This window comes from Martes martes (genome assembly GCF_963455335.1).
Source record: "Martes martes genome assembly, chromosome: 12".
Classification (NCBI taxonomy): Eukaryota; Metazoa; Chordata; class Mammalia; order Carnivora; family Mustelidae; genus Martes; species Martes martes.
Window position 1 is genome coordinate 83671348 of NC_137900.1, and position 17998 is coordinate 83689345.

The following is a 17998-nucleotide window of genomic DNA, read 5'->3' on the forward strand; positions in this document are numbered from 1 at the left end:
ATGAGACAAGTATGATGTCAGAACTAATAAATGGTGGGAGTCAAACCCAATTCTAACTCCATTCCCTACTGACAACTACCAAACAGAAGCAAGGAAGTCTACCACACTCATTGCATAAAGTTCAAGTCAATTAGATAAATGTATGTAAAAGCTCCACATAAAACGTCTAGCTCTGGGGTGCCTGGGTGGCTCAGTTGGTTTGGGCTCAGGTCATGATTTCAGAGTCCTGAGATCGAGCCCCACGTTGGGCTCTGCACTGGGCGTGGAGTCTGCTTAAGATGCTCTCTCTTCCTCTGCCCCTTCCCCCTTCCCTCTCTAAGAAAAAGGAAAAAACCCATCTCGCTCCATAAAAATCTAAGACTCTAAGGTTGTCCACACAGCCTGTTAATCCATTAGAAGTTCAATAGCATCTGAAGATAGAATTCTGTGTGTTTTCTACCCTCTTGGGCCAACAAGTCAACAATAAGAAAGGACTGCTTTTAGTGAATAGGAAGGAGAAAATTTTTAATTAGAATAAGGTAGATTATGCAAGGCAAATGCTTATCCATTAGATGTTTAAATAATCAACAGGAGAAAGGCTTACCATGCATATGAGACCAAAAGTAATTATCTGTAATATTTGTAAACCAATAAGAAAAACATCAATATAAGCAAAATAGAAACATAAATGACTGGGAAGATAAATGAACAAATAATACATTTAGGCATTCCACAGAGGAAGTAGTACACAGGACTGGTAAGTATACGGAAAACCAACCTCACTGACAAGTAGAGAAATGTGAATCAGAAGACCCCATTTTTACCCATCGATTGGGCTCAGATTTAGAAGATTAATAGGAGACGGCATTGCAGGAGATGACAAGACAGGCACTCTCAACATTGCTGGTGGCATTTGATGGTAATCATCAAAACACAAAGTGCATACACCGTCTGACCCAACAACTCCTAGGAATTTATCCTACAGAAGTATTTGTAAATAAACACTAAAATTGTCTGAACAGCGACGTCCCCTGTGCCTTTCTTTGTAATTGCAAGGGAAAAGCGTGGACACAATATCCATCAATAAATTTTATGATGGTATATCCGTAAAGTGGACTATTAGATTGTTATTAACATGAAATGAACCTACACTCACTAACAGAGAAAGATGTCCATGCTAAAAAAGCAGTTGCCAAACACTATACATATTGTTTGCAGCATTTAAAATCATGTATGTTTAAATTTATATATTCTATATGTAACTCTTGAATCTCTACATACGGTTCCTATTGCGATGGTCATTAGCACCGCTCACTGGATATTCTGATTATCCTATTTATGTCATCATGGTAGGACTGCACATCCCCCAGCCCTGGGAAGTTACCCATGCCATGTAACACTTTGCTGAATGATAGGTGAGCGCAGCCACTTCTGGGGAAAAGTCTTACAAGTCAGTGCACAGTGTGCACATTCTCTTCCCCTCAGTGACTCAGAGAAGCAGGCGTTGAGCTGGAAGCATGGGGCTCTGAATAACCAAAATGCGGAGAGCCCCCATCCTCCCTCTCCACCAACCTGCACTGAATCCCTGAGTGTGAGCAAGAAATAAACTTCTGTTGTTATTAAGCCACTGATACATTGTGGTTGCTTGTGACTAGAGCACAATTTAGTTATCCTGACACATGAAGGAATAAGAAAAAATTCTGGAAAGATCCATACTGAACCGTAACAGTGGCATTGCCTCTAAAGGAGAAGAGTTAGAAGGAAGGGGATGGGGTGAGGAGTGGAGGCTTGGAAACTGTATACATTTTTTATAAACACACATTGGTTTTGGAGGTTGAACAAATTTATTTATAAATAATCTTAGATGTCCAGAAAAATGACCATTGTTGCTTTTTTAGATCCCAATAAACCACAGTTCTGACACAAAGAGAAAGAAAATCTCCCTATGAGCATAAAGAACAAAACAGGAAAACTGTCCTACATAAGAGTTCTGGGCAGATGGACAGAAGGACTTTTTGGAACAGTGACATTCTACCGAATAGGGATGATGGCCACAGGAGAAAAACTGCCCTATTCTCCCAGCTCCATGAAGATTGAGGAGGTTTTATTCAGATGACAAGAGAAGCAGATGGGGCTAGAGAAAGAGTCATCAGAACTGCCTGCTAGGACTTACAAAGGCATTTCTAAAAATTACTAGATAATGGTTCAAAACACACCCAGGGAAACAAACACGCACACAAATGGCAGCCGAGGCAGCTGTTACAGCAAGGCACGACTTACGTGACATGAAAGGAGAGATATGAGTCCATCTGGGATGGAGAAACATGATGACTGCTCTCCACCAAACACTAATCTTTGCAGAGGCATCTGAAGGCCCTAACTTGGCTGCAGCAGAGCAACCATGGGGAGGGAGGAGTTCAAAACTAATGAAAGGGCAAGCAAGGTTATTGGCCTGTTCACACCTCCAAGTTTTTGTTATAAAACTTAATGAAGATGTCACAGAAATTCACTGGCGGGAAAGCCAAACAGGTATTCCTACTGGAAACCCAGGCACTTTAAAGATTTTCTGGTTTAACCTTCCTAACAACCCTACCAAGTATGGGATGCTCATTCCTAGAGATGAAGACCCTTTGGCTCAGAGAGGGGAAGCAAGTTGTCCGTCCAGGGTCACAGAGTCAAGACTCAAACCCATGTCTGGCTACGGTCTTTCCAGAGTCAGTGGGGAGGACTGTAGGGATGACAGGAGTAAAGAAATCAACCCAGGAAGTCTCTTCCACACAGCTAACGGGTATATTCATATACACAACCGTAGTCCTCCCTGTGAACTCAAATAGTTACAATAAGCTTCCCACAGTGATGTATTTGATAATTAATACACCAAAGTATGAGGAAGGCACCAGGTTCAAAATGAAGGCCTTAAATTTTTCAGTTAAAGTCACAAAACCTTCAAAGTATAATTGGTTCAAAAAGTTTAAGTCTGTGTTATTTTAAAAATTTTAAATCTACACTACATCACATTGACATTCATTTAAGATGTAACTGTTCCTTATCCTCAGAGAGCTGTGTGCTTTGTTATTTGCTGTATCCCAAAGCCCAAATATAGTCTGGCACAGAGTTGGTCTCAAACTATTTGTGAAATGATTCCAATGAGCTGGTCATAGATGTTCTGGTTTACCAGTAACCTATATACACAGACTAAAATCTACAGTAGTTTTTTTCTAGTTTTCAAAAGTAGGTCAAATAACCAATGTCTGTAATTGCTCAAAGGAAGAAAGATGGTTAACATTTACTAACTACTGACGGTGTGAGTTAAGGCAATTTACATACATTCCCTTATTTAATCTCACAAAAATTCTGCAAGGTAGGTGTCACTTGACTTGTTACAGGTCAAGAAATTGAGACTCAGATTCTATATTTAGTACATGATCAGTTGGGTCCCATTAGTCATTAGTAGCAGGGATTTTAACTCAACAATCTGAATCTAAAGCCCATGCTAGCTCCAAGACACAACACTTCCCCTCTAGGGAAGACACTACACAAGTGGGCAGTTACTACGATAATATGTCCTTTTCAAAGAACAGAATTAAAAGAAAAAGGATACATATGATTGAGTTTTTGCAGTCAATGTCTGCTGATACAAACCCAGAATCCAGAAGGCTATCAAAATTGAGGCTATTTACAACAGAGGGTACGTTTACATAACACAGGAAACAGCTCTAGCAATTACCAGCTTAAAAAAACCAAAATTTGAATTTGTACTAGTCATTGAACTTGAACATGAGCCCCTAGAACTTGTTCTTTGAAGGACTGCTTGAGATGTTAGTGTGGGTTGGTGAAGCTATTGCACATACCATGTTGTTCAAACAGCAGCGGTAGTGAGAAGTGATTTTTATGGCCTGAGAAGCTCAACGGGCAAAGGAAAAACCGCATGTCTATTGAAAGGAGAGCATTTGATGAATGGGATATAAACCGTTCTTACATACAATACTGTTTTCAAAAAATGGAATGTAAATTGCAAGGACCATCACGGAGATGAGAAAGGGAGGTAAGATTTAACTATCCAGTTTTTCATTTTATACCCCACCTTCTTCCAGAAGGAATGAGATACAGTGATTCATAGAGCAGGATCACATTCCATACAGGAGACAGGCTACTCAGCTAGTCAAACGGCACCCAAGTTGCTTCTCAGTCTGTGGGCAGCAACAGACAGGATTTAGAAGGTGCAGGCACCAAAGATAGATGTCAACGTGTTTTATTTTAAGTCCTACTTGCAATATTGCTCTCCTGGATCTGAGCGACTCCACTGTCATTTGAGAGTTATGAGTCAGACGAATGGGAGGGTTAACAAGTGGAGAATTATAAAACACACTGACAAGTGTGCTTTGGAACAAGACAGACCACTGTTTGAACCCCGACTCTCCTTCTTAGTTGCTGTGCCCACCTCATTTCTTCAAGCATTATCTGGGACTAATAATAATAGAGTAACCCCTTGCAGGGTGGATTTTAGCCAAGGATTAGCAAAGAAGACAGTGTAGGATTATACGCCGGCACAGGCCCTAGATGGTTTTGCCACTTGTTACCTGTGGCCTTGGGCTAGCCCTGCACCAACCTCTTCCTAAGCCTCGGTTTCCTCATCTGTAATTCGGAAGTAATAATAGGATCTACTTCGGGGGTTTGCTGTGAGGATTACATAAAACAATCCATAGTAAATGTCTGATATAATTTTTAATGAGCATAAGACACTCAGCACAATGCCTGGCACATAACAGATATTTCGTAAACAGTAACAGATGTTTAATAAACAGTAATATTCTATAAGTTATAAATAGGACAATATAATAAGTGTGTACATATTAGAAGGAAGGTTGGATAAGGTTCAGAAAACAACCCACGATTTGGGGTCTCTGAAACAAAGTGCTCCCACTGTAATAGATCTTGGGACAGGCGCTTATGCAAGCTATTGTCAACAAAGGTCCTTCTGTGGAATCTCTCGGCGCCCTCATTCCCGTCAGCGAGCCGGTGTCCATGGCACCACTGTGCACGTATACACAACCTACATCTCCAGGGAGGGCAGCTCGTAACAATAGTGGCATCTGCTCTCCTTGGTGTCTTTCCCCTAAGGTTTCTTTACTGATGGTGTCAAAACCGCAGAAGGATACACAGGGGATTGGGGAGAGAGACTCACACAACTGGAAGAGGACCACACAAGTCCCCAAATATTGACTGAGCATCTACCATGAGCCAGGAACCATCTGTCTCTTTCATGTGGCAGCTTCAATAGTGACTCCATAAACCTGATTTTGCTATTCTCAAATAAACTCTCACCTTATCTATTAAGTTCACAGAGCTAACATTTGCGACTTCTCCTTTGAGAGGCAAATTCAACATTGCAGACACAGTTGGATCAGACCTGACCAGACTGGCTAGAATTGAAAACAGAATCATCAGAGAGTTGGCGTGGGGCTGAGAGAGTGGGCAAGAGAAGCTGAGTCTATATATGGCAAAGATCCTGTAACCATATTTAGGCAGAAGCACAAGCTTCTTGGTGTGGCCTCCAACGTCCTCCGTGATCTGGCTCCTCCTTCATCCCTCCTGCTCTCCCACATGCTCTCTATGCTGCCATCTTCCCACTCTGCATACAAAAGCTAATCCGTGCTCCTTGCCTTTTTTCCTACTCTGTGTGGAATGGCCTTTACCCATTCAATGCCTAGATTGGACTGCCATTGTGTGCATGTCTGTCCCTGTTCCTGGAGGGCAAGGAGTGATTCCCATTCATATCTAGATCTATAACTCCAACCCAGGGTCTGCAAACAGAGATCCAGTAGGAAACAGTGAGAAGTGTCCAGAACTGAAGGCTAGTTTCCAATGGAGTGTCTGTTTCGAATGCTAGCTCCGCCACTGATCAGCCACATGACCTTGGATAAGTTACCCTCTGTGTACTTCAACTTCCTCTTCCAAAAAATAGAGACAATGAGGCACTTTATTGGGTTGTTGGGAAAATCGGATCACTGTAGATACATTAAGCACTTAGAAGAGTACCTGGTGCAAGCTAAGAGTTATGTAAGGGGTCATCATAGTCGCTGACATTCACAATCATTGTTGTTAAATGTATGTGTAATAAAGAAAAGTGAAGGAGGAAGGGAGACCGTGTCCTGTAACCAGGCAAATGTTGAATTCACACGCTGGCTACGTGATGCTCTGCTAAGTGGACCGTGTGGTGTGGCCCCTCGCTGTATACTCACGAAGGAAATATTTTTACCCTGGTTGGTGTTCATGACCTTATTTCCCACCTGGACTGCCCGCTCACCCCTGCCAAAGCCAGCCAGCTGGGTGCGTGTCCCAAATCCCACAGCTACAGCCCAGCATTCAAGGGACGCCATTCAATCCCTCACGTCCCAGCTCCCAGTGGACATATGTCTGCTCCTAGAACATCAGTGCTGAACGTTACAGGTGATCTTGTCCACCATCACCCCTGTAAGATGGGGAAACTGAGGCCTAGAGAGGTAGTGTCTGTACTTTGTTAGTACCTGCTTTATATACATTACTAGTCTTACAGTCAATTTTACAGTAGGTACTAAAAATACCATTGTCATAGCTTAAAGCTGGAAGGAACTTAAAGTTTACCCACTCCAGTACTTTTGAAACTCCACATTCTCGGCTATCAGGATGAAATACGAGCTCTGCGACAAGTAGCATCATTTGGTGAATATTTATCGAACACCTACAATGTGTGCCACGTCAAACACCACTCCCGCCCTCCCAGGAGGACCAGGACCTCACAGACTCGTAAGGAAGAGTGACATTAAGTGAATAATCACGCGTCGAATAGTAAAGTCCTATTGTGGTGAGTGAATTTGTTTTAAAATCTACCAGAAGGAGCAACTCCACCTGCACGTGTCTCTCTGAGCGAGAAGAGAAAGGCAGGGTTAGGGTGGAGGGGGCAGTTACAGGTGGTGCCTGGAAACTGCCCCCTACACGGGGTCCACCCGTGCAAGGGCCTCGTGTAGATGAACACGACCATTATGTGGCTGTCACAGGACAGCCCAGGAACCACTTATCTAGCCCAACTTATCCCCATTTGATAGACAGGCAGACGAAGAGGCCTAAAGAGCTGAACTCACGTGCCAAACAAGCAGAGTCCATAAACGGAAAGGCTGTTAAACATGAGCATCCCACCGTACTGAACTACATGCAAAGTCCCGAAGGTGCCTCAGCTAGGCCTATACTATGCCCTCTACCAGAGATCCAAAGTCCACAGCCCCTCCCTAACTCCCCGCTCCTTTTTGGCACTCAGAACTCAGCTTACGTCTCTCTCCTCCAGGAAGCTCTTCTTGGTATGGCCTTCCTCTTCTCCCCCAGCACCTACAGCTCTACGGAGGGACAGGGAGACACGCATCACATCATGTGTTCATCCATTCAACAAGTATTTATTGAACACCTACTATGCGCCAAGCACCTGAGGATACAGCAGTAAATAAAACAAAACCCCTGCCCGCATGGAGCTTACATTCTAATGATGGAAACAGGTAATAAACAACAATACATAATATAGTGTCGAGTAGTGTTTAGTGCGTAAAAAAAAGTAATAGAGAAGAGTAAGGGTTGGAGGAGGGATCACAGGGGAAGGCTTCTCTGAGGTGGCGGCATTGGCCCTGACATCGAAAGTGACAGAGTGAGCCATGCAAATAATTGTGAAAAGAACATTTCAGGAAGCAGGAGCAAAGACGCTATAATCACTGCAACAGGTTTTTCTACTTGTGTTTTATCCCTACTGAACTATAATGTCCTGGAGGCAGAGGTTACACCTTAAGGGTCCTTGATTCCCAGGGTCCAGCATCCATAGCAAACACTCAGAGACTGAGTGCATGAACCTGGCACGTATGCCTGCTGCTTTCTGAGTCCTTCTGATCTAGTCCTTCTCTCAAGATCTAGTCAGCTTCATGTCTCTCTCTCCCACAGGGCTAAGCTAAGCACAGGCCCTCCTTAGGCCGGTCAGCCTCGCCTGGTTCTTGTGGCCTGGTTTCAGTCCCTGGATTCTCTTTTCATTAGGACTATGGCATTGACAAGTTCTCCAATTCCATGTTGTTCCGGCCCTCTTATCTCTGGCCCAGACCTGGGATCCTGCCCAGAACGGGGAGCCCTCCTTGCAGGTTTCCTAGGCATGAAAGTCCTCTGAACCCCCAGCTCCAAGCCTGGGGACCCTGACACTAGTAGAGCGGGGAATGGGAAGTCAGATGTCCCCAATGGCTAACCCCTACCCACCTGATTCTTGACTTCCCTCCGAACTACATGACCCCTTCCTGTTGGGACGCCAACCTTCTGACCTCATCAATCCTTTCTGTGGCCACCTCTCTGTGTGTTCCAACTTCATAAAACCATTCCTGAACGTCTGCCATAGGCCAAGCACAGAGCTAAGTACCCAAATCTTCATGTTGCCTGAAGATTCCCATTCCATCAGCAGACCATCTGAGTCTAAGCCTCCAGACTTGACTCCCCTAAATTACAATCCGCCACTCCTGGAACCCTGTTAAATAGCCTTAGAAGCTGAAAATTAAGTCAAACGGCTGTACCCAGTCAGCCAACTGCAACAGGCACCCCTCTGTGTCACTGGTGCTGCATCCCAGCCCCCGCCAGGTCTAAAATGGGTTCAGGGATGAACAACCCATTCCTTCACTCACCCCTGCATCCACCACTTACTGACATGCACTATATGACAAGTCCTAGAATGTAAAATACAGGTCCTGCCCTGATGATGATGCTGGTGGCCGTGACAGCGATGGAGGAAGAGGGAGAGAAGAAGGTGGTAGGATGAGTTACCATTTATTGCACACTTGTGCCACGCTACAATAAGCAGAGTCTTCTAACGCTGATAGGAGACAGATTATTAGCTCCACTTCACAGAAAGGAAACAGGCTTAAGAGGTGAAGCAACTTGCTCCTCAAAGTCACATACCTAAGTGGCAGGGTGTGCTAAGACCCTAAGTCTGTCTGCCTCCAAAGTACCAACTCTTCAACCGCCGCACAAGAAGTGCTGTACCATGAGAACTTGAACGAAGTGAAAGAGAGGGTCCCGGGTCCCAAGGACCCAAAGCTCGTGGAGGAGACAGACACAGAAGCTAAGATCTACAATGTAGGCGAGTGCTGGCGTCTGGGGTGGGTGAGCGCTGATGGCTAGAAGCCAGAGCTGTAGTGTAGGGGAGCCCAGAGGAGGGAGTGACTAACTTGACCCGCAGCGGGCTTAAAGTCTTCGGGAGGAAGTGACTTTGGCGGCTAGGCCCTGAAGGATGAGCACTTGGAGCCTGGTGCTCAGCAGGAGCTCAGCCCTCAGCCCTCAGCCCTTAGCCCTGGGCCGTGACAGGTCCTCTGAGGACGAAGTGTCCACCCTCCCGCAGTGCCCACGCGGCCGGGCCGGGCCTCACCTCCTTCCACTTGAGCTGGCGGATGCTGATCTTCAGGGCGTCCAGGGAGGTCCTGGCCTTGGAGCTGTCCACGGTGACCGGCCGCTGGGAGCAGGACTCGTCCGCCGAGCGGCCCGAGCTCCGCCGGCAGCCCCGGCCCTTGCTCCGGGGCTTCCGGTGCGGGCAGAGGCCCCGCACCCGCGCGGGCTGCGGCTTGGCCAGGGGCAGCGTGGGCGGCGGCCGCGGGACCCCCAGGGCGTCCCCCTCCTCCGCCGCGCGGGGCTGCGCCCGGGCCCGCTCCTTGGACTGCTCCTCCGGCGCCTTGCGCTCCGGCTCCCCGGCCGCGCGCGAGTCCACGCCGACCGGCTCCGCCGCCGCCGCCGCCGCCGGCGCTTCGGCCACGGCCACCGCCTCCGCCTCCCAGCCGGCCGCCAGCTCCCTCTCGGAGCTGCCCCGCTGCATGGCGCTCAGGGCCGGTACCAGCGCCAGTGCCACCGCCGCCGCCGCCGCTCGGCCGTGCCGGCCCGCGACCAAACTGCCGCCGCGGCCACGCGCTCCCCGCCCGAGCCCGTTGCCATGATCGCTCAGGCTTTGGTTGACAAGGGTGGGCACCTCCTCGGGACGGGGCCCGGGAAGGGACAATCGCGGCCGGAGCCGCGGCGACCTCATAGGCGACGGCGCCCACGTGATCATGCCTGTCACAGAGGCGGGGGCGGCCATCTTGGAAGAGGGCGGAAAGCCGCCTGGGACCGCCGACTCGAGAAGACAGCGCTGGCTTTCTAAGCGAGCAGAATTTGGAGGCAAGAGATGAGATTGAGGTTACTAGGGTTTGGGGCACTTGTGGGGCTCCTGAGTCCCGGGGCTGCGGAGGAGAGATGAAAATCTCAAACAAGAGGCCCGCTTTCCCCCACCCCCCTACACAGTCTCTGGAATAACAACCTCGGAAGAAGGAGGCAGGACCTCCTCCGGTGGAGGGAACTCCACTATCTGGAAGCACCTCAGTCTGATGCTGGCCGGGACCGGTTCAGGCCCTGGGGGAGCAGCTATCCGCTGAAAGAAGCACCTGCTGGTCCTGGGAGAGCCCCAGACGGAGAAGCGCCCCATGGGATGGAGAAGCCCTACACATTCCCCGTCGAGTTGAGGGCATTAACACCGCTTTTCTTATTATGTCACTTTTTTTTTTATTGTGGTAAAATAAACATAAAAGTTGCCATTTTAATCTTTTTTAAGGCGTGCCGTTTAATGGCCTTAAGTGAATTCACATGAGTGTGTAAAAACCATCACCAACATCCATTTCTGGAGCTTTTTCGCCTTCTCCAAGTGAAACTCCGTGCTCATCAAGCCATAACTCCACATCCTTCCTCCCCCCAGCTCCTGGCAACCACCATTCAACTTTCTCTCCATGAATTTGACTCCTCCAGGGACCTCATTACATACAAGTGGAATCATACAATATTTGTCCCTCTGTGTCTGGCTAATTTCACTCAGCATAATGCCTTCACGGTTCATCCATGTTGTAGCATATCTCAGAAAGTCTTTCCCTTTTAAGACTGGGTAATGTTTTGCTCATAAATCTACCACATTTTCTCTACCCATTCATCTGTCAATGGATATTTAGATCGCTTCCACCTGTTGGCTGTGGAGAACAATGTTGCTAGGAGCATGGGTACACAAATACCTTTTCAAGTCCCTGCTTTCATTTCTTTTGGGATGAAATGTATTTTTAAAACCAATCCAAGGAAAGGGTTCTCTCCTCTTGCCTTAGGGAGCCACATTTATTTATTTATTTATTTTTGGGGGAATGCAGTTGGGAAGGTGTAACAGCACCCCCACATTGAAGACAGGAACCGTAACTGCACACAGGTGGCCCCTCTTTCTCACTCATCTCCCTTGGTCTCTTGTTTCTTTGTTTTGGCTTTGGGATTCCCTTCCTAAATAAACTGCCTTAAAATGCACCAGTCATAAACTCAAGAGGTCCAAACGTCCTTTTAGCAGCAGAGGGCGCTCTCATCTCTTTCTCTGGCGGCCACCGTGGTTTGTTGCAGTGTTTAAGTATAGTCATGTGACTGCCTGTACCTGAGTTATCTGGGGTGCTTATTTAGAAAGCAGGTTCCAGAACCCCAACCCCAGAGATTTTGATGCAGAATATCTGGGTGGGACTGAGAGTCTGTATATTAAATTAACTCCTCTGCTGACGCTAAGGCATCTCGTATCAAGAACCATTTGATCTAGCCTATGTCAAGTGCTCCGGGAGATCCCTGGAGCTGTCCGTGGTACCAAAGAGAAGCCCTCACCACCCCCCAATGTCTCTCCACCAACCTACTACCCTCCTCAAATCCTGTCTCTCCTCCTCCATCCCCGATCTCATCAAGGGGTACCACCTTTCTTCAGTCATCCATGCCAAAGTGGCAGCACCTTAACTTATTCCTCTCCCTGGCCTCCTAAAACCAGTCCATCTCCAAGTCTTACAGGTTTTACACTGAAATGTCTCTCTCCTCTTTCCTCTCTTGTCCATCCTTATTATCATTGTACCAGTTCAAGCCTTTAGCCTGGACCATGCACCAGCCTCTATGGGTCGCCCTACATCAGATCTCACTCAGATGTTTCCATCTTGGGTAAGCTTTCCTCAGTGCCCACAAGCAGAAATAGTTACTCTCTCTATTCTTCTACTGACATACATGATAACCCTCTACCATGGTCTGTCTGTCACACTACACAGAAATCATCTTAGCCTCCTCCATTAGTCTAGGAAAGAACATGTCTAGTCTGGTCTGATTCATCTCTGTATGTCCTTTCCAGGGGTTAGAACAAAGAGGTCCTCAGAAAGTAGTGAGAATGCATACTTTAATAGTTGATTTCCACTTCATTTCCCAAATCTGGAAAGGCAACTCCATGCAGAGATATTCATATTCATTTGGCCCTGCATATCAAAAATCTTCTGCCTCAGGGCCTTTGCACATGCCCTTCCCTCTGCCTAGAACACTTTCTCTAGAACTCTGCCTTCCTCTCCTTTAGCATTTAGTGTAAGTGATACATCTACAGAGATATCTCTGATTTCTCAATCTAAATCATCCCTCTTCAAATGATATAGTGATGCAAGTGAGAAAAACAGGAGGAATCAGAAGGCAGTGTACAATTAAGTGCAAATAAGGCAAGGAGTAAAAAAATTATTTAGGAGTTCAAGGAATGGAAAATTTACTGTGAATTGGGAAGCTAGATAAGACTTCCTATAAGAGATGAAATATATTGTCATGATGGAGTGACAATCAGAGAGATAGAAAGTAGGTGGGGTGGGCATTCCAGAGGTTGTGGGCAGGGCTGCCATGTGCAGTCATGCAGGTGGTCCAAGGAGCCTCAAAAGGGCTAAAATCCAAGTTGTGCTCTGTTCACCCCCCGCAAGCCTCAGTCATTGAGGCTTTGTCCTCTGGAAGGGGGCACCTTTGCCAATTGGTTCAAAGGCTCCCAGGGCTAGCGCGGAAGTCCTGTACTGGGAAGGGGGTGAGGAAAAGGCACAGTGCATGTAGATTTGAGAAGTGGCTAATTGCAGGTCTCTTTGGGACCACACTGGTTGAAACACTAGCCTTAGAGGGAGGGAGAACAGGAAAGAAGACCCATTGGATTTCATTGTCAGATCTCCTAACACTTCCATGAGCTCTGACTCCTCAGGACACTGTGTTAGTGGAAAATCCAACCCCAAAAGGGACTCCTCAAAGAGAAGCCTCAGTTACAGCTGCCGAGGAGCAAACGGCAGGTTAGAATGAGGCACCGGGACGACCTCTCGAAAATATAAAAATGTGTCACAAAGTGGAATCCCTCCCTTAGTTCCCTCCTTTTCCTTCACAGCACTCACCGCAGCTTACAGTGGGAGTCTCGCTTGTTTGCTTGTTTGTAGTGGCCTCTCTTGCTGGCCAGAGTCCAAGTGCCCGCAGTAAGGAGCATGCCGTTCTTGCTGACCACTCTACCCCAGGGCCTAGTCCGGTGCCTGGCAGAACTGTTTCCTGAATGAATGAATGAATGAATGAATGAATGAATGGAAAAGAAAACTCAGATAGTCCACAACAAGGAAATAGTTAAGCAAAAGGTGGCAAATGCTGTCAATGACAGTGCCAGACGTTCAGGAAAATGTTGATGATGTAACATGAAGCCAACGAGTGCAGGCATTGTAATTACAATGCTGAGACATGTTCTGCGCAAACAGGGCCTAGAAGAATATAGAGACAAATGAGAACAGCTGTGGTGCTGGAGGCACGAGATCTTGGTTGCAATTTGCCTCTCGAATTTGGGTAAACTGTATCAACCTTGGGGGTCTTCATATCCTTAGGCCCAGAAATCCATCCCATTTCTCGAGATTTCTGCCATGAATCAAAAAGGCAGACGCAGCTTTTCATGGTACTGTATTACCAGGAGGAAACCTCTCTGCCTCAGGCACTGTCCAAAGGATTTCACACACGCCATGTCGTGTGATCTTCACAACAGCCCTGGGGTAAGTCCCATATGAAACACATTTTACAGATACAGAGAGAAATTGATACCCCGAGAAGTCACTTGCCCAAGTCACACAGCCAGGAAAGGGTTCCAACTCAGCATGACGTGACACTAGCACCCAGCTGCCAACACCCACACTCACTCCCACACGAGGACTTTGTGCACAAAAATACCCCACATATGGAAGAGAAGGAGAAAAAAGAGAGACAAACCACAAAAACGGACTCTTAACTATAGAGAACAAACAGATGGTTACCAGAGGGGAGGTTGGGGGGCTGGTGGTGAAGAAGGTAAAGGAGATGAAGAGGACACTTTCTGTGATGAGCCCTGACTGATGTACGGAACTGTGGAATCACTGTATTGTACACCTGAAACTAATATAAGACTATGTGTTAATTATACTGGAGTTAAACTTTTTTTAAAAAATCGTAAAAAAAAACTAAAAAATTTTTTTTAAATAAAAGCTAAAAACATACTCGACATACATATGTTTATGTATAGCCGAGCCCATATGTATGTCTATGTGTTCATATGTAAATATATATACATGCTAATCTTGGGCTATGTGAAAATTATATGCAAAGAAAAACACTGGAAGGAAATACAACGATATATTAATAGTGGTTATTCTGGGTGGTAGAATTAGGATGACTGATTTTCTTCTCTAATCTTTTCTATATTTTCTCTCCTTTTTTTTAAATTACACTTCATGCCCTACATGGAGCCCAAACGCAGGGCTTGGGCTCGAGAGCCTGAGATCAAGACTTGAGCTGAGATCAAGAGTCGGACACTTTACCGACTCAGCCACCCAGGTGCCCCTATTCTTTTCTATATTTTCCAAATTTTCTGCAATGAACATGCATTGCCTCTATAACTGGAAAAATATAATTTTTAAATTTAAAAAATGACCTTTGATCGTTCTATCACTTTTACAGCAAGTCCATATCTAGGGAAAGACATAGGAAGGAACAGTTCCAGGAGGAGGGATGTGAGCAGCTTTGACTCCCGTTGTTTCTATCCTGTTAGTACCCAAGATCACCACCAGGTGGCGCCTGAGGTCCGGTTTTTGTTTTGTTTTGTTTTGTTTTGTATTTTGTTTTGTTTTTTTGAAGTTGTTTTTGGTTTGTTGGTTGGGGGTTTTTTGTTTGTTTGTTTGTTTTGTTTTGTTTTGTTCTGTTCTGTTCTGTTCTGTTTTGTTTTGCAGAGGCTGAAGCCAGACGAGGTGCCGGGAAGGGCCACAGCAACATCTGAGTAAAATTAAAGGGCTCCTGCCTGGCTCTATTTGCAAACACACTTTTGCACCTCATGGCTTTTGCAAGCGTTGCTGTCTCTGCCTGGTTCACCCTCCTCTACACCCCGATGATCCCCTGTACAGGGGATTTTGGTTTGCATTTCCCTGAGGGCCAGTGATGTTAGGCTGTGCACCAATAAAACTTTATTTACAAAAACAGGCAGAAAAGATGCTCAATATCATTGGCCCTCCTGAAATGCAAACCAAAATCACAAATTAGATACTATTTCGGACCCAGTAGGAGGACTATAATAAAAAAGACAGGGAAGGTGAGTGAGGATGTGCGGAAACTAGAAACTTACAGGGTTGAATACAAGTTAGTGTGGCTTCTTTGGAAATGGTGGGACAAGTCCTCCAAAGATGACAAACACAGAGGCAGCCTGTGGTCCAGCAATTCCACTCCCAGGTGCATCCCCAGGAGAGATGAAACCATGTCTACATGAGAACCTGTACAAGAGTGTGGACAGACGCTCTCTCCAGAATAGTCCCCAGATGGAAACAACCCAAAGGTCCACCATCTGATAAATGGATCAATAAAACGTGGCCTCATCCATTCAAAGAAACACTATTTGGCAATAGGAAAGAATGAAGAATACAAAACATAAGCAATTTCTCAGTATATAATGATATTACTCTCCAGGAACTATGCAGAATGTGCTCTGCCAAAATGAGGGTGTAAAACAAGAGAGAGAAAGACACGAGATTCACAAAGATTTGTAGCAAAAAATGAAAATTTAAAAAAAAAGGAATGAAGTACTGAACCGTGAACATTGAAAACATTATGTTAAGTGAGAAGGGCCAGATGCATGTTGTATGTTTCCGTTCATATGAAATGTCCAGAACCGGCAAATCTAAGAGAAATTATGGTTGGTGAGGGCTGGGAGGTTCGGGAGACGTGGAGCCTGAGGGCTAAGAGAGGCAGGTTTTTTGTGTTTTCTTAGGATGATGAAAATTGATAGTGGTGGTAAATTCACAAATCAGAATAAAACAAAAACTAGTGAATTATACACTTTAAAAATATGAATTGTATGGTATATGTCATATTTCAATAAAAATGTTTAAAAAAATAGTGGGCCGGATTCTTCCCACCAGCTATAAATTTGTTGACTTCTGATATAAAATAGAGCAGTCAGACTGGGTTGGAATTTGTGACGTCACGCAAGTTTGATAAATTCTCTGTTCTCTACTGTCCTCATCGGAAAAGCAGCGTGATAACAACAGTAGCTATAAGTGAGTTGAAATAGGCGAAGTGCCTACACACAGGGCATCTATCAATGTTGATGATTATTCTGGTTCCCAGTTCAGAGTTGAGACAGAGGGAGGCTCTTATGCAAAGTTACGCAGCAAGTAAGTGACAGAGCTGGAGTTCAAGTCTCCGCGTGTCCAGTGCTGAGTCCACGTTCTTTCCATTCCACCATGCCCTCGTGCTGTCTCCTGCTGGTGGGTCCAAGCTCACCAGGCGGCCCTGGCCTGGCCCTGCTCCCTCTGGCCTTCCATTTCCCCTATGCAAGGCAAGTGAGGAGCTTGGCCTGGATGCTCCTGGAGAACTTCAAAGAGCTGAACATGTGACATTTTACAAACTGGTGAAGAAGATGGCGTGGAAACGCTAGGTCTTGGGGTCCAGGCTCCGTGCACCATGCATCCCTGTGCCATCAGCATTAAGCCCAGAGGCTGGATTTCCCACTTGCCTGGCTGGACTTTCACGCCAGCCACCAGGAGAAGAGTAGATCCAAGATACTCCACTTCCAGGTGACAGATTGACAGCCAGGCTTGGGAGGCAGTAAACTGGAGGGTGATGTAAACGACAAAATGATGTCATCCTGTGCCCCTAAGTGCTCTGTGGAGGCAGAGAATAAACACCCAACTTCAAATGACTTTTCCTAAAAGGCTGAAAGAAATAGAAAGCTACACAGACTTCTGATAAGAGGTTTCTCTCTTGGAGAGCTGTCGGGGTTTAAAAATATTTTATAAAGCAATCATCTGAATATAATCAAGAGAGATGCCTCTCCCCGTCAAGAAGTGGCGATGCTGGGGTGTCAGTGGAGTTGTACTAGGAAAAAAACCAACACTACGGAGAGTTCAAGTGTAACCCAACTTCGGAAAGCGGTGTTAAAGAAAAGAGGTGAGGGGAAAAGGAGGGAGGGAGGGAAGGAGAGAGAGAGAGATCTTCGATGCTCCCAACTGGAGAAATCCTTTTCTTGGTTGGTGTAGGGGTGAACTGAGTTAGGGGATTTCCTTCTATTTTTGGATCTCTGACTCCTCCATTTCCCCCACCCCTCCACAGCCAGTTAGCCACTGAGTCCCACATTGGCTTCTCCTGGAAAGGACCAAATGGCTTTTGAGCCAGCTTGAAGGATACCTTGCCATCCAGAGACTGGGTATGAGGACCACACAGGTGACTCCGACAGCCCTGTGGCCTCTTGAACTCAAGTGTATGCATCAGTCAGGATAGGCTATGTTATGCTGCAGTGACAAATGTCCCCCAAGTCTCAGAAACTTAACAGAAAAATCTATTTCTCATCCATACTATGTATACAGAACAGCAGCCCTGCACATGGTTATCACACAAGGTCATAAGACTGACAGACAATACATGCGTCTGTGTAAAAAATCGTCTGTTGGTCCATCAACTTTAATAAAGCAGTTATAAGCAAAATATATATACATATACATGTGTCTATGGCCATGATGGGTGGGAAGAAAGGGGACGTGGTGAGTTACATACTGGCTTTTAAAGCTTCACTCGAAGTGACGTGTAATGGCTCTGCTTAGATGGCATTTACCAGAGCAAGCATAACTTCAGAGTTAAAGAAGATAGCAATCCCCCCATGTGATGGAGGAGGAGA

At 46.0% G+C, this 17998-nt stretch overlaps 1 protein-coding gene across 1 annotated transcript in view; it reads right to left on the reverse strand.

The window, feature by feature from the left end:
• Window positions 1-9960, reverse strand: part of TTLL11 (tubulin tyrosine ligase like 11) — a 223716-nt gene extending 213756 nt beyond the window's left edge. Inside the window, exon 1 of the mRNA XM_080819651.1 lies at window positions 9398-9960. Within this exon, the coding sequence (XP_080675777.1) occupies window positions 9398-9838 (441 nt within the window). The 5' untranslated portion in view covers window positions 9839-9960. The remainder of the gene's footprint in view (window positions 1-9397) is intronic.
• Between the last annotated feature and the right edge of the window lie 8038 nt (window positions 9961-17998).